The sequence below is a fragment of the Schistocerca americana genome, chromosome 8, assembly GCF_021461395.2.
Source record: "Schistocerca americana isolate TAMUIC-IGC-003095 chromosome 8, iqSchAmer2.1, whole genome shotgun sequence".
NCBI classification, from domain to species: Eukaryota; Metazoa; Arthropoda; class Insecta; order Orthoptera; family Acrididae; genus Schistocerca; species Schistocerca americana.
Genome location: NC_060126.1, coordinates 79,033,857 through 79,055,604, shown reverse-complemented (window position 1 = coordinate 79,055,604; position 21,748 = coordinate 79,033,857). Strand labels below are relative to the sequence as shown.

Below are 21,748 nucleotides of genomic sequence, written 5' to 3'. Positions count from 1 at the left end.
GCTTGGATACCGTGTTGTGTTGATTGTTTATCCTGCACGTTAGTGTTGAAACATCTGTTCGTGAGATATGAGTGTATGAGACGTACGAGTCCGTCTGGGAAACCAGCTTCGCTTAGTTTGCGTATGAGTCCGTTGTGCCAGAGACGATCGAAAGCCTTTTCGATGTCTAGGAACACGGCCCCTGTGGCTTTGTTCATGTTGTAGCCGTGTGTTATATGTTCGACTACGCGGAGGAGTTGTTGTGTTGTCGAGTGGTGATTCCTAAAGCCGAATTGCTCCGGTCTTAGGGTGTCGTTGGCGATGCAATGCCTAGTGATACGTTTTAGTATTACCTTCTCAACAATCTTGCTGAGCGAGCACAGCAGACTGATGGGACGGTAATTTTGTGGGAGGGAGTGGTCTTTCCCTGGCTTCCTGAACATCAGGACCTTGGCCGCCTTCCAAAAGTCAGGGAAGTGTTGGTGTGTCAGGATGGCATTCGTTAGGTGTGTGAGGTATTCTACGGCTTTATCCGTGAACTCCTGGAGGACACGGTTTTGAATGCCATCAGGCCCAGGGGCTTTTCTAGCGTTGGTGTGCTTGATAGCCCATGTGACATCATTTGTGCTAGCACGTCTGATTACGTCGCGCGAGGGCTGGGCTACAAGTCGTGTAACCTCCTGGTCCGTTTCAAGTGTGAATGCTGGGTCTGAAGGAACCAGATTCGGCATGAAGGACGCTGCAAGTGTTGTGGCCATAAGCTCTGCCTTCTCCGTCGCGGAGTAGGCTGGGCCGTCTGGTCCTTGTAACGTGGGAATGTAATGTTTCTCCCTGGTGAAGTGTCTGGCCAGCTGCCACACGCCAGGACGTGTGGTATCCAGCCGAGCGAGTCTCTGTCCCCATTGTTCGTTTCTGAATGTTTGGATTTTATTCCGTATTATGCCCTGGAGTCTGTTGACGTGCAGTTTATAGAACGGACGCCTGGTACGCTGCCAGTATCTCCTGAGGCGGTTCCTCATTGAGATAAGGCCCAGGATTTCCTGGGGCAGGGCCGTCGAGTGTTGTCTTGGTGTTGTAAATGGAATGGCGTCAGTCATTGCGTCTTGGACGGCAGTTGTGAGAGCCTCCACAGCCTCATCGATTTGCTGTGTGTTGTTAATTTCGTGGGTGTCAGGAATGCGACTATCAAGCGTTTCCTTGAACAGTGTCCAGTTCGCACGTTTGTAGTTAAGCATCCTGCGTGGTTCAATGTCCTGCAGTGTCTCTTCCATGTGCAGTATTACAGGCATGTGGTCTGAGTCCAGATCGTTTTCAACCGTTAGGTTGAGTGTGCATGTGATGCCCTTTATGAGGGCTATGTCTAACACGTCTGGCCTATGTCGGGCCTGTGTAGGCACGAACGTGGGAACGTCCGGCCCAAGTATAATGTAGTTTCGGCCTAGTGCGTGTTCGTACAGTTTCTTGCCGTTGGAGGTTCGTATTCGTGAGTTCCAATCGGGGTGTTTTGCGTTGAGGTCTCCAGCGGCTATTACCCGCGGTGCCATGTTGAGTACTGTGCTGATATCGCGTGTTACTATGTTTTTAGGAGGATTGTATAGCGATACCAGTGTGGTGTTGGCTCCGTTGAACTTGACCCTAACGGCCGTAGCCTCCAGTCTTTCAAGTGCTGGGAGCTCGATGTTCGTGTGGTCTATGTCTCTGTGTATAATGATTGCCGTGCCGCCTCCCCTCCTGCCATCCGCTCGGTCGGTACGATAGACGCAATAACCTGGGAGGTTTAGTTGTTTGCGAGGCGTAAGCAGTGTTTCGTTCACAAGAGCGATTCGGATACCCTTTCGCTCCATGAACGCGGCCATCTCGGCTTTTTTGTTTGCGATCCCGTTGGCATTCCAAAACAGGATCTGTGTGACTGTGTTTAAGTCTGCGTTTCGGGGCTGGTGTGGTGTATTATCCATGTAGTAGTGTGAAGAGCGGTGTGATAGTGGCTTGGAAGCTAGTCCAGTTGAGCGTACCCGACATGAACTGCATAAAGAGTTGTGAGACACACCCCATAATCTTCGTGACTATTTCGGTGGTCGTGCGTCCGGGGAATAATGTTTCCATTATTCTCTGGAATGTTGTTGTGATGTTGGTCATGTCGGCCTGGGAGTTGTTGGTCGTGTTAGCGGCCGCTTGTTCCAGTGTTGGCGTTTGGTGAGGGCTGGCCTGCGAGTCGGTTGTTCGTGTGGCAGTTGTGGGCGGCTGTGTATTTTCTGAGGTGAGTGGGTGTGTTATGTGGGTTGTTGAGTTGGTGTCCGGGATGTGTTCGTGGGTGTTGGTGTTCTGTTGCCTGTGTAATTGTTGTGGTGCGGTCGTGTTCCTCGTGCTGCGGCTGTTTCTCCTTCTCCTCCTCCTCTGGCGCTGTGGTTGTCCCTGTGTGTGTGCGTTTTCTGTAGCCTGTGGTGGGCTGCAGTTCGCGATCTCAGGGGGTAGGGTGGTGTTGTTGCTTGTCTCGTGCGGTGTGCCCGGTGCGGGTGTGGTGTCATTTGTTGTGCATGTCTGTTGTGTGCCTGTTGCTGGGGGTGTTTGCTGAGCGTGTTCTGAGCTCTGGGGCTCCTCTGACCGTCCCGCGCTGCTGGGGCTGCCAGCGACCGCTCCAGCGAAGGATAAACCACTTCTTACTGGGCGCGGGGGCGGTTTTGGAACTGTGATGGCGGTTGGTTTCGCATGTTTGGCGATTTTGCGCCTCAGAGCTGCTTTGTATGCAATGCACCCTCTGTAGTTTGCCGGATGGGCAGCACCACAGTTGGCGCACTTGCGAGGTGCTGTATTGGGGAGTTTGCAGCGTTGGGTTGTGTGACCGCCGGCGCAAATGCGGCAGCGGGGTGCGAGACCGCATCTGATACCCGCGTGCGCATAGCGCTGGCAGTTGTGGCATTGTTGGGGGGTGCGCGGCGTGTTGTACACCTCTACATTAACGACCATGTGAAGAAATAATTTTAACTTCAGCAGGTCGCGGGATTTGGCCGTGTCGGCCAGCTCCGCCATGTAGTTATGTGACGGTCTCGCTGTGCCGAACTCTGACATCCGGTTTACCCGAATGCACTCCCACCCGAGAGCAGAGTGTTCGTTGTGTACCTTGTCGGTCGGGGTTCGTGAGTCTATCCCCTTAATCACGTACTGTTGTGTTTTTTCCAAGACTGTCCTGTACGTGAAGTGTTCTACCTTCCTTTCTTTGAGAAAGTCCAGTAGATTCGTGTAGTCTGTCTTGTTCGCCACGTACAGTGCGGCGTGTTCCCCGGTGAGCTTGGAGTAGTATGTTGTGGGGCTGTGCTTATTGTTAAATTCTCTGTTTAGGAGACTTAGGTCTCCATAGTTGTGAATGATGACCGGTGGGAAGCCGGTCGCGGTGTTGTTAGTGTTCTGCGTAGCTGCGTGTATGTTTGTGGTTGCTGCAGTCGCAGGGTTGTTTGTGTTGGTCCCTGTGTTGTTATTGTTTGTTCGCGGCGTGGATGGTGTTGGCAGCAGCGCTTGGCCGTTGCCTCGTGAGTTTGTGGGCTCACTTGTTTGTGTAGTTGGCTGCTGTTTGCGCCTTGGGCCGACCTGCTGCCACGGCCCGTCTTCATCAGTGTTTGTTGTGTCCTCTGTCGGCTCTGGAACCGGTTCCGTCGGTGCCTGGGCCGCCAGAGGTGAAATAGGGGGCATGTCCTTCTGTTGTTCAGCAGGTGCCTGTGTGTGTGGTGTGGGTGTTTCTGTTCGTGTGTTTTCGCTGCCCATCAGCTCTGCGATCAGCTCCAGCTGTTCCGCGATCTGCTGGTCCTTCAGGGCAACCTGCTCCTGGAAGGTGGACAGCGGGACGGAAATGATGGCGGGAGTAGCCGGCATTACCGCCTCTTGTGCTGCAGCTTTGCTGCGGGTGAGTGGTGGGGAAGCACAGGAAAGATCGGACATCTTCGCTGTTTCAGGAGTAATTATTTATTTGGATAGGGAAGGATGGAACACGACAATTTTGCTCTTTTTAAGGAGCGACAATAATGCTTTTTTAGCGATAGCGCTGTGTATCCTGTTCCTACAGAAGAGGGGGGTCCCTACGACCTATCTGCGCGGAGTGCAATGCGCGGCGCAAGAGAGCGCGGGTTGAAGAGAGCGGCCTACAGTGCGCGGGGTTATCCGACGTGAACGGGCCCCTGACACTGAGATTACCCTACCAAAGAACGGGAGAGTCCCGCTGGGGAGGTTTGCAACCGAAGTTTGCAGGAAGTGGAGCCGAAGCTCTTGCCACTTAGCGCCCGAAAGCGTTAAGCAGCTTGCGCGGGTTCGTGCCGCTCAGAAGAGCGTCACTGGCAGCTACGCCAGTTGTAGCTTATTGGGGACCACTCCAAGGAGCTATCCGCGGGCAGCTACGCCAGGTGCAGAGAGCAGCGTTCCGCTCGGGTCGGCTGCTCGACTGCGAGTCGGGCGCCGCGCCCAGCGCGCCCGCCGCCCCCCTATATAGACTCTGGCCCGCCCTCCCCCCACCACGCGCAACCGAGGGCATATAAGCGCAGCACGGAGGCGCGCGGGCCCGTTGTCAAGGCAGCACCGGACGCCGCGCCGCACCTAACCTCCACGCACGCCGCTCCGCTACCGCTATGGCCCGCACAAAGCAAACGGCCCGCAAGTCCACCGGCGGAAAGGCGCCGCGCAAACAGCTCGCCACCAAGGCGTCGAGGAAGAGCGCGCCCGCCACCGGAGGCGTCAAGAAGCCCCACCGCTACAGGCCGGGCACCGTCGCCCTGCGAGAAATCAGGCGCTACCAGAAGAGCACAGAGCTGCTCATCCGCAAGCTGCCATTCCAGCGCCTAGTGCGCGAGATCGCCCAGGACTTCAAGACCGACCTGCGCTTCCAGAGCTCCGCAGTCATGGCCCTGCAGGAGGCCAGCGAGGCCTACCTCGTCGGCCTCTTCGAAGACACCAACCTGTGCGCAATCCACGCCAAGCGCGTCACCATCATGCCCAAGGACATCCAGCTCGCGCGCCGCATCCGCGGCGAGCGCGCCTAAACCGCGCCGCGGCACCGCACCGCACCGCACAAACAAAAACGGCCCTTTTCAGGGCCACTAACATCTCTCCGTCGCGAGCAAACTTTGTCGGTCGCCTGCCTCTCGCCCCGCAACCCAAAAAAAAACAAAAACCACCACTTCCCGTCCGTCCGCCACACCCGCTCACTCTGCCTGCCTGCCTGCCTGCAACAATCACACATCATCCCTCCCCGGCGCTCAAAGCGCACAATACCCAACGGCCGACGTCACACCGCACGGGTGGCTGGCCGGCCGCCGCTTTCGTTTCGAAAACAAAAAAACCCGCACTCCACTCCGACGGCCAACGGCCAGGCAGGCGCGCTCGCTCGCTCTACACGCCACCGAAATCCCCGCCGACTCCTTCCACATCTCAACGTGCCCCCCGTTGCAAAACATAACACACACACACAAAGGAACAAAACAAAGACCAGACACGACTCGACAAGACAGACATCCGAGAAGAACGAACGCAGGCAAGCCAACCAACGTATTCAAACAAAACAACGTGACAGAAAACCAACCGTCGGCCGCCGCCACAAACACGGCGACAATCAACCACGACAACAACAACAACACCGCTTACCGCTACCGCCGCCCACACCCGCCACCGACCCCCGCAATCCAACCACCACGGCACGCAAACAGCATCCCCACGGGCATACAGAAACGCCAGACAGACAGACACCCACACCAAACGCAACACGACAATCAAAACCTTCCCCGACGTGCTTTGATGGCCCTGAGAAGGGCCGTTTTGGGCCGCGCGTCTCTTGCGCGCCACTAGACGACGACGGGGGGTGGGGACGACGGAGTCAAGCGCCAAACCCTTCCTTTCCCATCTCTTTCTCCTCTACTCTACTTCTTCTTCTTGGGCGAAGCCTTCGCCTTAGACGGCGTCGTCGCCTTCTTCGGGCGCGGCGCCTTCGGCTTCTTCGTCGGAAACTTGGCGGCCTTCTTCGCCTTCGACGGCGACTTGGCCTTGGCCGGCTTGGCCGCAGCCGCCTTCTTCGCACCCGCGGGAGCGGCCGACGCCGCAGACGCCTTCTTGGCGGCGCCCGCCTTCCGACCGGTCGCCGCCTTCACGCCACCAGCCTTCTTTGCGCCGGCCGCACGGGCGCCCTTCTTCTCCTTGCTGGCCGGAGCGGCGCGCTTCTTCTTGGCACCGCCAGCACGAGCCTTGCCGCCCTCGGCCGCCCCCCCGCCGCCGGCGCCGGCAAGCTTGAACGAGCCGGACGCGCCCTTCCCCTTCGTCTGCACCAGCTCGCCCGCCACGACGGCCGACTTGAGGTACTTCTTGATAAACGGTGCCAGCTTCTCCGCGTCCAGCTTGTAGTGCGCGGCTATGTACTTCTTGATCGCCTGCAGCGACGACCCGCCGCGCTCCTTCAGACTCTTGATGGCGGCCGTCACCATCTCAGAGGTGCGCGGGTGCGCAGGCTTGGCGCGCGGCTTCTTCGCAGACGACGCAGACTTGGCCTTCTTCGTAGTGCCGGTGGCGGCGGGTGCCGCAGCAGTCTCGTTCGTAGCCGCCTGATCTGCCATTTCGACGACGCGCGTAACACACAGCGAGAGCGAGAGCGAGCGGGACGGCAGGCAGGCACGCAAGCACAGCACAGCAGCAGAGCAGAGAATCACAAGGCCCAGCCAGTGTCGCGGGCGGCGCGGACGGCCGAGAGAGCGGCCGCCACTCTGCGCGCCGCCGCGCCGCGCCTCCCGCGCTTGCTACCGCCCAACGTCCGACAGCCTGTGCGGAGCAGCCCCAAACCTGCGCCACAACCGCCCGCGCCTTTCAAACCACCGAGGATGGGGCTACACACAGCCACACCACAGTCGCCAACCAGTCGCCACGGCAGCGCCGCAAACCACGGCCAAACTGCAGCTACCGCGCGCTACAGCCTGGGTCGGCCCGCCGAGAATCGCCGCCCCCGCCCAAATGCCGCCCCCACAGCCCCAGCCGACGACCCGCCACAATGGCCAAACCTTCGGCAAAACTCCCACACCGTCGCCGCGGCAGCCCGGCCAGCGCGGCCGGCGCCACAGCCACACAAGCCGAGGCGTGCGGCGATGACGGCCGTGCAAACGCGCCTCCGCCGCCCCATCGCCTTCCGTCGCCCTCCCGCCGTTTCCCGATCGGCTCGCAGCCGTCGGGCCACATCGCGCGCCGTCCTCCTCCTCTCGCCCGCCAACATTCACAGCCGTTTCTCAACAATTGCCCGCCGCAAACGGACGCCGCCTGCGCAACAGGCGCCGCCGCCCCTCGCCGCTTCCGACCCAACCCCTCGACCGAGGCAAACCGCAATCCGAATCTACAGACCAACCCAATCTGCCGTCAGCACACACGCCAGCCGACCTTACACGTTACGCGTTACACATTACGTTTACACGTCTAGGTTAGGTTAGGTTAGGTGGACGTGGGTTAGGTTAAGGGGACTTGGGTTAGGTTAAGCGACAAACTTAGGTTAAGCATTCAAACACGTCAGGCGTCAGAGGCTAGGTTAGGTTAGGTTAGGTTAGGTTAGGTTACGTTACACGTTAGGTTAAGGGGTCAGTGCTAGGTTAAGAAGCGTCAAACGTAGGTTAAAAAAGCGTTCAAACGTGAGGCGTGAGCCGGACAGCTTACCTTACGTAGACGTTAGGGGCTCACAGGCTGAGCTCACCTCGCCACACCACAGGTTAGGTTCGGTTCGCTCGGCTCAGCGTAAAGCGCCGAGGTCAGGGTTACGTTCGTTCACCTTCGGGCGCCACACTTTCGGTTGAAAGGTCGCGACGGGACGACGTCGGCAGGCACGCCGCAAACGAACAAAAACGTACAGACGACGTCGAAAACCGCCGACAGACGGGGGAGCAGCACGACCACGACCAGATACCGAGCGCGAACGAGACACACGCGAACCACCCCCACCGGCCAAAGGGCACCACACAACAACCCAGAGCACCACGTGTCGACACCAGAGCAACCCGCCGCTCACGCGACATGGCTGGCACCGAAGGGCAACCGCCCGCAACTGCGCTTTCCGCGCCGGCCCGGATGCACGTCGTGCTACAACAACACCACTACCGTACACAGCCGCTGTTCACAACATCACTATCATGCGCGCCCGCGGCTCGCCGCCGTCGCAGTCGCAGCCCCAACGCCAGCACTTTTGCACCACCATTCACACGCACCGCAACACAGCTCGCCGACACAGCCGAACAAAACAAACACCACACAACAACAGCAACAACGCCGCCGCCTCTACTTGTGCCGGCGACCCACCCCGCCGATGGCGCACCTTTCGCCAGCCGGCAATCGACACACACGCACCCACCCACCCACCCACCCCCCGGGGCCCAGTGCAAAAAAAAAACACACAAAAACAAAAAAACAAAACAAAAACAAAACAACACAAACGACACGGGAAGCGCACACCGCCACTTCGCGCGCACGCCACCAACCAGTCGTCGTCTCAAAATAACAAACACAAACAAAATAAACTAACAACTAGGGCAACACAAAACAAAAACGCCTCGCACGAACCGCCCACAAAAAGGACACGCACACGCACAGCCTCTGCTGACGACCACGACGCAGCGGCACGCTGCTCCTGTCCCGAGCCCCGCGCCCCGCGCCCCGCGCCCCGCGCCCCGCGCCCCACTCGATTCACAACTCACGCGACACCGTCAACGACGGGCTCGCTTCCCGCAACCTACCACCTTTCCGCCACGACGCACAGCCCCAGCCCCACCCCCACCCGACGACGCCCGTGGCAACGACTGCACTTTCACCACCGCCTCCCCCTTCCCCCCCAAAACACACACACACACACACAGCCAGCCAAAAACGCACTCGCGACCCACACATGCACGTGCATCGGCACACGCCAACCAGTCAACGTCGACAACCACACGCAAGGCTCGAAACGAAACCGGCGTCCTTCCACGTTGCCATCAAGCTACGCGACACAAGACACAAGGAACCAACACAACAGCCGGCCCCACTAATTCCCACTCTCACGCCGCAAAAAGCACACCGAAACCGCCAAACGCACGCACATTCCCCTTCGCACTGACACCGACCGGCTCGCTACCACACACCTCTCGGCAGCCGTTTCACGCCAATTCGCCACACCGCCCACACAGTCGACAAGCGCCCGCCCTGTACGGCACACGCAACGACGCAGCGCAGCAAAGGGCGCCCGCAACACATACCTCTCCTCCCTCTCTCTCTCCGCCACCCGACGCGCCAACCGCCACACCACACCGCCAGCCACTCGCAAATTGTGCACTGCCACCAGCCACACGTCCAACACGCCGCGCCGCCTCCGGCCACCCGCCAGGGGGCGCTCACGTCCGCGACAACAGCGCGGCCGGCCGGGCCGTGCCGAACCGAACCGAGCCGCCGCTGCTCTGCACTCGGCACGGCCACACCCTGCTGCAGACCGGGCTCGTCTCTCTGTACGCGTCTGCCTGCGCATCAACACAACACGACCTTTTTTTTTTTCTCTCTACCACCATCCCTTCTTCTCGCGTTTTACTCGTTGTTGCAGCAGCGGCGCACAGCTACACATCCACAGCCCCAGCCGAGCCGGCCTCACCTCAGGGCCCGCCGCCAGCGTCTCCTCCTCGGGCACAGGTGCGGTGCTGTGGCCGCCCATCCAACCGCATTGCTGGCCGTCCAGCCGCCAGGCGTTCCCACTGCCGCGAGCCACGCCGCGCACCGACCCTGCTGCAGAAAACGAAGCATAGCCAGAGACCGACCGATACACAAAGCAAGCCGTCGCCTCGCCTCTTGTCCTTCCTGCCTTCCTTCCGCCCCCGCCCTTCTCACACCACCGCCTCTCCACTTTCGCCCCCCCCCTCCTTTTTTTTTTTTTCTTTCTTTCTTTGGCCCTCTCTCCTTCCCGCCATGGCGGTTACGGCACCGCCTGCAGCGGCAGATTTTTTGCGCCCACACGCCTACTCCTACCACCATTAACCTTGCCCTGCCCTGCCCTGCCCATCAACGTCGCAGTCGAACCGACGCTTGCCAACACACTGCCCACGTTCCTTTCTCTTTTCGGCCTACGCCCATTACGCGCCGCCGCCACAGCACCTTCCCTTCCCACAACACACCGACGTCATCACACGCACCCAAAACAGGGGCCACGACCGTGTTCCTCGCCCACTCCCATCCCGCACGGTACGCACATTCCCAACTACTACCGCGCACCCTCCCTTTCCAATCTGTGTGTCTCTGTGTCTGTGTCCTGTCCGCGCGTGACGCCTCTCAACATCCGCCGTCCCCCGTCCCGTTTTCGCCCCCACGCCGTCGTCGCGCCGCCTCCTCCCCGTCCACCGCCGCCCCTGTCCGCCCCGCACCACACCATACACCGCTGCTTGTCCCGGCCGTTGCCACCAAAGGCGCCGACCGCAAACGCGCCACGCCGCAGCCCCCGTGCGTCTCGCGCTCGCTTGCATCTCCGTGCCGACGCTGCCTCTCTTCCCGCTCGCACTCGACCTCGACAACACAGTCTTTGGCTCCGCCACTGCGTGTTCCGGTGGTACGCACGCTGCAACACGTATGTATTCATTACCAGAGCGATGGCGAGGCATGACAGCATCTCTGTCTGACCAGAGAGTTATTTATCGTTGCTAGTCGGCGCCTGGACCGCGCCAGACGACAGTAGTGGCACGCACCGGGTCGCCAGGAACAGTTGTTATATATATTGTAGCGCGAGTCGGGAGAGGTAGTAGTCGGTCGACAGTAGTAGCGGGTGGACGGTTGTACTGAGCGGGCGTCGGCGGCGTGCTCTGCTCGTCTCGCGACTCTGGTCACGGTTCGGGACGATGTATAGCATATTGTGTTATAATCAAAAGGTAGTGTGAAGCTGCATTGCGCAAATCTGATAACGTATGTTCATTGTACTTATTTTGTTCAACAACAAAAGCCCCACTATTCCTTTTTTCTAAAGTAACTTTTGTCTTTTAACGAAAAACATTCACTTTTTAAAGACTACTTCCTATGGCATTTCCCTCCAAGGAGTGCAATTAATTACCATCCAGCACTCATTCATTGCACACAGCTGTGTAAGGGGTATCTACAATTGAGGAGCGGATATAAATGCAATTGTTTGTTTATTTTTTTTTTTTGTTTTTTTTGTGTGTTGTAACCTCCCCGCAAAATTTAAAATAATGGACAATGTTATTTACGGATGCTAATGGACATTGCGCTAATTGTAACCTCGCCCACAATGAGAGGTATTCAAAATGGCAACAAAAATGTGAAATTCGCACTCTGACTCAAATATAAATTCTTCACAACATTTAAAGTCCGTTCAGTGACAAGAAACTTCAATTAAACCGAAATATCGGTCTTTGGCCCTGTGCAAAACAATCAGAATTAAAGTCTTACCTCAGAATAAATGGATGTCACATTTCTGCTCTTGTTGTTGCGCAGCGCTTGGAGGAACTGCATTGCAAATAATAATATTCTCTTTTTTTGTGATTTTAGTGAAATTTTTCTTCAAAGAAGTGGAATGAAATGTGAAGTGCAACGAACTCTTTAGTTCAATAAAAAATTAAATGTTTGAAAAATGCTTTTGAAATAAAAATTATTATTGGGGAACTTGTTGGAGAATAATTACAATAAATAAAATTTTTCATTATCTAATGATTATATTAATTGACAGTATACCTTATTCACCATCTTGACCAGTGTTGCCGACCGCCTACATCACACAACCGCACTCGGCTGCTACTACTGACCGACCGCTCTGCATGACGACTATTAGCGTACTGCACGCGACGACTACTGACAGAGTACAGCCCTCAACTAGACAGAGCTACAGACTCGCAACGACTGACTGACTGACTGACTGACTGACTGACTGACTGAGAACCGCTCGCAACACTCGCGCGGTCCAGCGCAAACTCTCTGGTCACAGATGCTACAATGTCTCGCCATCGCTGCTATGTTACATACGTGTTTCAGTGTCTTTTTCATTGGGGTAACGATCTTTGGCTCTTTTTATTCTGAATACAGGGCCAAAGGTCAACGCTGCTGCCCTTATACAATTTATCAGGTTTCATTATGTCTGTTGCAATGTTACATACGGTTCATTCTTTCATTAATATTATCGTTGGGTTTGTTTTGTAGGGACGTTAACATTCTGGCACATTTTTATTATCATCGGACTCTCTGCTATTTGTGCAGGGAGGTTATACCTGGGTCCATTTCCATTTCCATTTACATTCTAATATTGATAGACTTTTTGTTTTCTTTTTTGTTTCTTGTTGTTTTTCCTTCTTTTTTTTTGTTGTTTTTTTTTTTTTTGTTTTGTTTTTCCCGCTCTCACCACCACCGCCGCATCACGCCTTCCGTTTTCTTGGTTTCTTTTCTGTTCTTCAACTGCTTCAACATCACCGCGCCCCATTTCCACACCACAGCCATCAGCCTCCAAGACGGGCAGGCGCAGTGTGCCATTTCCGGCGCACAAGCACACCCGTACGGTACTCTCCTCGCCCCCACGCCACCAACAACACAGCGACCACGCGGCTTTCAGGCATGGCACGGCGCGGCACCGGCGAAATGCGCCGCCCCCGCCCCTCCGCGCATCCGTCCGTCTCGCCACGTTCACTGACAGCCGCGTCTGCGGCTACACCACGACAACCACAACACAACACCGCTCCCCTCCCTGGCAACTCATTGTTTTTCTCCTCCTCTTTTGCACAAACCACAACGCCGAGCACAGGCGCAAGCCACCCACACCGCGCCCCTCCCCGTCTTTGGCCGCCGCTCCTCGTTTCCTCGTTTGCCCCCTCCCATCTCCCGAAATGCCATGCCAGCAGCGTTAACGCATGCCCCTCCCCTGTCCACACAACACTACCGCCAAACGAACAGCCTTCCGGGCCACATGCAGGGCACGCCCACCTCCAAACACTGCCAATTCACGGACGCACACACACACTTTCTCGACACCTTTCTGTATGGAGGGTGCGTCATCTCGACCGTGACAGAGTGACGGCAACTATCGACGATCCATTTCCCCCCACTGGTAAAACATGTCCACTAACACCTACATACATCATTCAAGTACACAGACAATAGCATACACACAATGGGAGGGCACACGAACATGGACGGCACGGCACTGTCATACACTCTTCCTCAGAACCATATCAACAAACGTTACGTACATCCGGGAAAGCGAAAGCGAAAGCAAAGGCAAAGCCCAATGCAGCCGTCAAAGGTAACGTTCACCACGGCAGACACTTGCAGCCGCGCCGCCGTTAAACGCATTTCAGTGCGGCTCCAATACGCCTCCGACACGGGAACGTTCCGTTGCTCTACGAATGCGTTTCTCCCCGTTTTCCCTTCCTCTCTCTTTTGCCCCCCCCTCTGTCCTTTCCTCCTTGCACTCTTGCCTCATTCCTCACGTTCTGCCCAGACATTCGACCGATCAAAGTCAACCTTTCGTTACCGTTCTCAGCGCGACGGTGTACAACAGTATGACGGGTGTGCCCAAGACTTCGGTTCAGTTGCGTGACGCCGGTCTATCGCGCCGATCGACAGTTACTCAGGGGGCGACGGATCGGACCACGTCACCGACACACAAAACACTTTCAAACAAACAAATACATACCGGATGGACACAGACAAACACGTGTACAGACATTCGCCAAACAAACGACCGCCGCCGCCGTCGTCGTCGTCTAGCGTCGCGCTTACTGTACTGCACTGGACACGCGTGCATCTTGAATGACGACATCGGTGTGCGTGCGTCGTACGCAATCAGTCAGACACGGCTATCAAAAATCAGAGAGTCGAATGGTACATCATCGTGCGTGTCGCCGTACACGTACAGTACAATACAACTACAATGCGTCTTAATGGCACGTTCATTTCAACGTCACTCACACACCTCCACGCTGCAGTTACGTCGCACCATTGTCAAACTCGGCGTACAGCAAAGGGAATAGTGGGCGGCAAAAAAAAAACCAAACAAAAACATTTCACATTTCACCCTCGCCATGTATGATGTGCAAAAAACAAACCCGCAAACGGCCGTCGTTACGGTGACACAAAAGTCGCCGATCGCACTGTCCCCCCTCGCAGACAGGTAACAAACACACACCAACACCAATGGGTCAAAACCACTCCAACGAGGCGTGCCACCATTCCACGCCACGGCGACCAACCTCGTGGCCGTACCCCGCAACACGCTTTGACGCGCCCCCCCCCACCCACAATCAAAATGCACACATACACCACAGCCGTCCACACAAACAACAACAACAATTCCGCCCTTCCCGCAAAAGGCAAGTTGGTGGCCCTGAAAAGGGCCGTTTTGCCGCTCTCGCAACGGAGGAGCCTTCTCCATCCTTCCTTCCATTCCAGAGCCACCTCCTTACTTGGAGCTCGTGTACTTGGTCACCGCCTTCGTGCCCTCGCTCACGGCGTGCTTGGCCAGCTCGCCAGGCAGCAACAGCCGCACAGCGGTCTGGATCTCGCGGGACGTGATGGTCGAGCGCTTGTTGTAGTGCGCCAGGCGAGAAGCCTCGGCCGCAATGCGCTCGAAAATGTCGTTCACGAAGCTGTTCATGATGCTCATCGCCTTCGACGAGATGCCCGTGTCAGGGTGCACCTGCTTCAGCACCTTGTAGATGTAGATGGCATAGCTCTCCTTCCTCTTGCGCTTCTTCTTCTTGTCGCCCTTCGAAATGTTCTTCTGCGCCTTGCCAGCCTTCTTGGCGGCCTTCCCGCTAGTCTTGGGCGGCATCTCGAACGAACGTACGGCAGCAGCAACACCAGTAGCAAGCGCTCCGCTCTAGTCAGCGTCTCCCCACACAGTGGCACCCGCCGACTGACTGACTGGGGTGTCTGATGGGTCAAAGACCCCTAAATATTCCGAGGCCCGGGACAAAGTGTCTCTTCCCTCGTGTCTGATGTTTGGGTTTATGGATGGGGGTTATTTAACTCGTTTGAGGAATTCTGGGTGTTGGTTGATTAGGGAATAGGATGTCTGAACTCGGCATCGTCTTGACTTCCTGTGCCCCAACGCGCCGATGACGTTAAGGCTCGGAGAACGTAAATGACCCTGGCCCCATTAAAAGGTCACGAACTGAGTTCCCGGCGTCTTGCGGTGTATGTCTTGAGGTTGTTGGCTGCTGTGGAGCAGCCTTCGCCTGGACGTTCTTCGTCTGAGGTTCTTCGGAGACCCGAGCTGCCTTTGGCTTGGTGGCTGCCTCGACCTTGCGGGAGGTGGCCAGTTTGAGCAGCTTGTCTAAGTCTTTGGAGATCTGCACCGCCTGTTTCTTCTTGGGTGGCGGCTGAGCGTGATCTGCCTCCGAAACAGTCGTGTCCATTGATTCTGTGGGCTCCCGCCCCGAGGGGGGGGGGGAGCAGGTGTGGGGGGCCGCAAGGCTTTCGTGGCAGAAGCCCGCCGCATCGCATGGATCTGCACGGAGATACTTTTCCTCCGATGTGTGATGGAGTTCGCAGCAGTTAATGCTTTGCCTCCCATGCATGCTGATGTTGCGTCTTCACATGTGGGATGTCTTCTTGGGTGTCTCCTCAGCACAGTTCGGCAGAGCCAGCTACATAGCTAGCAGGTGTGGCCAGCGGGTGGTGACGCTGCGTTGCAATTTGTGGCCCAGCGTCCTGATTTGGGCGTTGTGCGACCGACCAGCACTGTCGTAAAAGGTGCGGGCGGTCGTCTGGAAGAGGTCACGGAGTAGAGGTACTTCCGCGACGTCGTGAAGATGAGCAGTGGGAAAATCGTAAGGCAGGTGTAAGGCCAGCCGAAGGATGCGATTCTGCAGAGTCTCCAGCTTCTTCAGGTTCGTGTCGGCGGCGTTCCCCCAGACGACGGCGGCGTATTGGAGTACAGGACGGAGCAGCGCCTTGTACAGGGTGATGCCCAGCCGCGGTGGTAGTTGGGAACCAGGGTTCAGCAAAGGGTACAGGGTGCGGAGCCTGTTCCGCACTTTGGCCTTCACGTCGCGAATGTGTGGAGCCCACGTGAGTCGGCGGTCAATGGTGACGCCGAGGTAATGCGCCGTTGGGCGCCACGGGACAGGGCTTCCACCGACAGCGAGCGGCGGCAAACCTGCAGGAACGAGTCGCCTGGTGACGATCAGGAACTGAGTCTTGGCACCATTGAATAGGAGACGCCACTTGACTGCCCAGGCTGCCAGGGTGTCAACGGCGAGCTGCAGACGGCGGCGCATGACAACGGCATTGAGGCTCCGAGTGTAGAGAGCCGTGTCATCCGCGTACAGGGCGAGCTGCACACGGTCGATCTTCGGCGCATCAGACGTGTACAGCGAGTACAGGAGTGGCCCCAAGACCGAGCCCTGCGGCACCCCGGCGTTGATGTGGCGGACGGAGGACAAGCCCTGCGCGGCCCGCACATGGAAGGTTCTATCAGCAAGATAGGAAGCGATGAGACGCACGTGCGACGTCGGGACCCCAAGTTCAAAAAGCTTGAACAAGAGGCCGCGGTGCCACACGCTGTCGAAAGCACGCGACACGTCCAGGAACACCGCGCCGAAGAACTCGCGCTGCTCGAGGGCGACGAACGCATCTTCCACTAACCGAAGGAGTTGATGAACGGCTGAGTGGCCCCTGCGAAATCCGAACTGCTCTTCGGGCAGGAGGCCTTCCTCGTCGACGTGGCGCTGCAGCCGCCTGATGTACACCCTCTCAAAGACCTTAGAGACGGCCGGCAGGAGACTAATAGGTCTGTAGTTCACGGGCTGCCGCAGATCCTTCCCCATCTTCGGAATCGCCACGATTTCCGCATGCTTCCAGGACTGAGGAAAGCTGCAGGACCGGAGGATGACATTAAAGACGTCAGCAAGATGAGTGACAGCCACGGGCGGCAACTTCCGGAGCAGGGCGTTGGAAACTTCGTCTGGGCCGGCAGCTTTCCTGGGGTGCAGGGCACGCAGGATGGTCGACACCTCCTCCGCCGTTGTCTCTTCAATGACGTCATCGTCGTCACGCGCCTCCAGGTAGCGTGGGAGCCGGTCAGCAACCAGGTCGTCGGTGACAGCGTCAGTCGGGTCTTCGACAGGCGTAAACGCCGCCTCAAAGACGTCAGCAAGAGCATCAGCCTTCGCAGCTGGTTCACAGACAGCCTGACCTTGGACCAGCAGCGGGGGGATACGTTGCGTGCGGCGTAGGAAACGCTTCGTCATCTGCCAGGCTGTGCCATCTTCAAGACAAAGGGCGGCGACCTTGTTATTCCAGTCGCGATTGCGATGATCGTCAATGGCGGCCCGGATGTCCCGACGCATCCTGTTGAGGAGGCGCTTGGTGTTGGCATTTCGCATCCTCTGCCACTCCCGGTAGACCCGGTTCTTCTCAGTGATGGCCGCAAGGATGTCCGGCGGCAGCTGTCGGGAGTAGTCAGGCGGGGGGCGTGGTCGGGGCGGCGTCGCTATGGTGGCAGCGTCGATCGTGGTTGCCGCGAAGTGCAAAAGTGCTTCGTCCGCTCCAACTTCCGCAGGGGGCGGTGCGGCGGCTAGGGAGTGCGTCACGGCTTCTTGAAACCTGTCCCAGTCGATGCCAGCAAGTGAGATACCGCGCCTGGGCTGCTGGAGGGCGTCTAGGTCGATGTCAAAAACCACAGGGACATGATCCGACGACAGTGCAGTCCGCGTCGTGGCGGTGATCTGATGAGGGATACCCTTGACGACTGCGATGTCAATTATATCTGGGAGGCCACGAGCAGGGAAAATGGTCGGGTCGTACGGCCCCACCACAAGCGCATGGTGACGCTCCGCTATCCGGAGCAGGCAGCGGCCAGCGGCGTTGGTGATCCTGGAGTTCCAGGAGACATGTTTGCTATTGAAGTCCCCGGCGACGAACACTGGCCCCCTCAAGGAAAGCAGAGCATCGATGTCAGCAGGGTCCAGGGGACGAGACGGCGGCCGATAGGCCGCGACGAACGTGATGGCGCCCGCCGAGGTGTGAACAACGACACCAGTGGCCTCCAGCGTCGCCAGTGGTGGAAGTTGTATCACATGGTGACGTATGCCATTGCGGACGTAGACGGCTGTCCCCCCACCCGCCGTCAGTCGATCGGTGCGATAGCTTGAGTAGTTGGCCGCCCTGACGTCTACCCCAGGCTTCAGGTGTGTTTCATGGATAAGGCAGACGTCGACGGCTTCATCGCGGAGAAATTGGCGAAGTTCGCCAGCTTGGGTGCGGACGCCGTTGGCATTCCACGCGACGACCGTGAGCCCTCTAACGCTGCCCATGGTGCGGCTGTTGAGTGTTGGCAGCGGTTGGGGCCGGAGAGGCCATCGGCACTGCAGCGGTGAGTTGCTGCGACAGGACTTCAATCAACTTCGTAGCACTGGTCACCAGGGCTGTGAGCTGCGCGACGAGGTTGGCCAGGTCAGCGGTGGAGACAGCCGGCGCGGCCCCGGCGCAGGAAAGGGGGGGCGTGGCTGCTTCGCTGTGAGAGTCCACCTGGGGCTGCTCGACGGACGGTGCTGAGCGTTGGGTACCCACTGGGCGGTGACCCCCGCGCCGGCGGTTGGTGGGGCGCGGTCCGGCCGACGGCCCGGGAGAGGCAGTACCCGGTACCGCCACTGGCTGCGGTGGTGGAGGCGCAGGAGCCTCCGGTGTCGGTACGGCCTCGGATGCGGCGGGAGCAGGAACCGACGTAGCCGGGGCGGCGGAGGACGTCCCTGACGTTGCCGCCGCGAAAGAGACGCCTGGCCGTCTCGTGGCGAGCTTCTTCTGATGTGGCGCTGGTGTTTGGCCACGCTGGCGAGCAATGGCACGCTTCCATACCTCACACCCACGACAACTGGCCACATGAGCACCGCCACAGAGTGCACATGTAGGCTTCTCGGAGGGCGGATGGGGGCACGCACTTCCTGCATGGGCGCCGGCGCATTTAACGCATCTGTCCGGCATAGAGCAGTGGCGCGCGACGTGGTTGATTCCCTGGCAGCGAAAGCACTGCACAGGGCCTCTCCGGGAACGAAGATCTTCGGTCTGGACCGGAACGTCGGCGACCCGCGTCAATTGGTAGAGTTTGCGGTTCTCCACGGTGTCAGAGCAGACGACCAGGAAGAGCGGCATATCTTCGCGTGATTTTGGCGACTTCATCTTCACAACTGCCCGTATGTAGAAGCCCAGGTCTGCGAGTTCTCGATGCAGGTGATCGGCTTCCATGTTGAACGGAAGGTCGCGAAATACGATCTTCAGGACCTTGTCAGGTGCGGAGGCGTGGGTATAGAAAGGGATACCACGCTCAGACGCCTCCTGGGTGACCCGGCGATAGTCATCAGCAGTGCGGAGTGTGACCCTGTATAGGTCTCGCCCCGCAGGCTTCACGGTGTACACGGCCGTTGTCCAGCTGCGCAACAGCTTCTGCAGTTCTCCATAGGGCGGCCGAAACTGAAGAACCACCGGCGGAAGATGGGAGTCTGTCTTCGGTGCAGGATTGCTCGGCGGCGGGTCCGGCGCGTCCTCGAGCGCATCGAAGGAGTTGGCGACGGCAGTTGGTGGCGTCGTCGATGACAGCATGCGTCTTGCAGTGCGCCGGGCCGGGACGAAACCGTCAGCGTCAGGGGCGAAGTCTTGCTTGGCCCTCTTCTCAATCGGCGAGCTGCGAGCAGCAGCCGTCGCAGCTGGTGCCCTCCTCTTCTGTTTCCCGCTGCGTCCGCGTGGCCGAGGGGCGGCAGTGCTCTCATCGTCAGAATCGGGCAGCGGAGCAGACAGCGCAGTCTTCAACGTTTCCGTAGCAGTGTCCGTCAAATCCATAGCCGTAGCAGTGGTCGTCATAGGTGGGGGGCCAGATGGGGCCGTCGACAGCGCAAGCGCGGCCGAACGGCGATCTGCCACACCCTTCGCGTCGCTAGCAGGCGCAGGTACGTCCTTCTCGCGGCTGCACATCTCAGCGACTCCTGTCGTGCGTGCGTGGTCTGCAGAAGCCCGCCGCCAGCCGCCGCCGCACCTTTACCAGCTCGCCCTGTTGCGGCCGCCGACCAATGGGGCGCGCGCGCAACCGGCCGCCGCACCCGAGCCCATAAAGCACCCCCACCCCGGCTGCGCCGGCACGCACTCCGCTGCTCGACTCGCTGCCGCTCGTACCGGTCGTTTTCGTTTCCGTTTCGTGTGCACCGTCGCTAGCCCATCGCCATGTCCGGACGCGGAAAGGGAGGCAAAGTCAAGGGCAAGTCAAAGTCCCGCTCAAGCAGGGCCGGGCTCCAGTTCCCGGTCGGCAGAATCCACCGCCTCCTGCGCAAGGGAAACTACGCAGAGCGCGTCAGCGCCGGGGCGCCCGTCTACCTCGCCGCCGTCATGGAGTACCTCGCGGCTGAGGTGCTCGAGCTGGCCGGAAACGCGGCCCGCGACAACAAGAAGACGCGCATCATCCCGCGCCACCTGCAGCTTGCCATCCGCAACGACGAGGAGCTCAACAAGCTCCTGTCGGGCGTCACCATCGCACAGGGTGGTGTCCTGCCCAACATCCAGGCCGTCCTGCTGCCAAAGAAGACCGAGAAGAAGGCCTAAAGGAGGCCAGGCAATCGCAGCGCCGCGTGCTCCCCTGCACGCAACGCGCTTTGCCGGCTCGGCTCGGCCCACAACAATCGGCCCTTTTCAGGGCCACCACACAAACCTACGTCCAAAGCAAAATTTCAGTCGTCCTCGCCGCACCTTGTTTTGTTTTAACTTTGCACTTTCACAGCACAGCCGCCGCCGGCGCACGTCCGCCATCTTGTCGTCCACACAGCCCGTGTGGCCCAACACACACACACACATTTTGCACGGTCGCAGTCGCCTTCCAAACGACAACGGCAGCAATAATGACCATTGTTAAAGGGAGGCGTGTCGACACACCGCCCTCCACTCCCGCGCGCAACGGCCGTCGACACGAACGAAACAGCTGATCCGGCCGCCTATGCCCACACGCCTTGCCTCGGAAACCCCAACGCCGCCGCAAACACACAGAGCCAAACCACGCAAGCAAATAATCACCGCCTCTCGCACAACAACACACAGCCCGCCATCTCCGTCGCGATCGATACAAAGACACACAATAACAAACACAAACGAAGCAGCTCCACACACAGCCAGCCACATGACACGTTTCCTTTCCTTCTCCCCTCCCAGTCGCTCAAACGGAAAGAAAGAAAGAAAGAAACAAACAAACAAACAAACAAACAAACAACACAGCGCACACACGCAGCAACAACACAGACTCTTTCGCACTTTTCAACTTCCGAACAGTGTGGTGGCCCTGAAAAGGGCCGTTTTCTAGTCTCTCCCACCCACAAGCACGGCCGCGGGAAGGCCAGCGCCCGCTGCGACGCAGCCTAACCGCCGAAACCGTACAGGGTGCGCCCCTGCCTCTTCAGGGCGTACACCACGTCCATGGCCGTCACAGTCTTGCGCTTGGCGTGCTCAGTGTACGTCACCGCGTCGCGGATCACGTTCTCCAGGAACACCTTCAGCACCCCGCGGGTCTCCTCGTAGATCAGACCAGAGATGCGCTTCACGCCGCCCCTGCGAGCCAGGCGGCGGATGGCGGGCTTCGTGATGCCCTGGATGTTGTCGCGCAACACCTTGCGGTGCCGCTTGGCGCCACCCTTGCCGAGCCCCTCTCCTCCCTTGCCGCGGCCTGTCATCCTTCCTCGGGCAAAGCAAAACGTGCACAAACAGCAGCTGCAGCGGCTGGCGAGTCGGCTACGGTCTGCGCCCAGCGCGCCCGCCGCCCCCCTATATAGACTCTGGCCCGCCCTCCCCC

At 58.4% G+C, this 21,748-nt stretch overlaps 1 protein-coding gene across 1 annotated transcript; it reads right to left on the bottom strand.

Annotated features, from left to right (window-relative positions):
- Positions 1 to 18,228: 18,228 nt before the first annotated feature.
- LOC124545563 (flocculation protein FLO11-like) lies at positions 18,229 to 19,893 on the bottom strand. Its single transcript, XM_047124510.1, has 2 exons — positions 19,245 to 19,893; positions 18,229 to 18,869 (listed from the first exon to the last, which is right to left on the bottom strand). The coding sequence occupies exons 1-2, from the start codon at positions 19,891 to 19,893 to the stop codon at positions 18,229 to 18,231; spliced, it is 1,290 nt and encodes a 429-aa protein (XP_046980466.1).
- Positions 19,894 to 21,748: the final 1,855 nt, after the last annotated feature.

Coding starts and splice junctions, on each gene's coding strand:
- LOC124545563 (XM_047124510.1), bottom strand. CDS start 19,893: ATGTGCAGCCGCGAGAAGGACGTACCTGCGCCTGCTAGCGACGCGAAG. Junction 18,870..19,244: donor CCAGGAGGCGTCTGAGCGTG/GTATCCCTTTCT, acceptor GCGCCCATGCAG/GAAGTGCGTGCCCCCATCCG.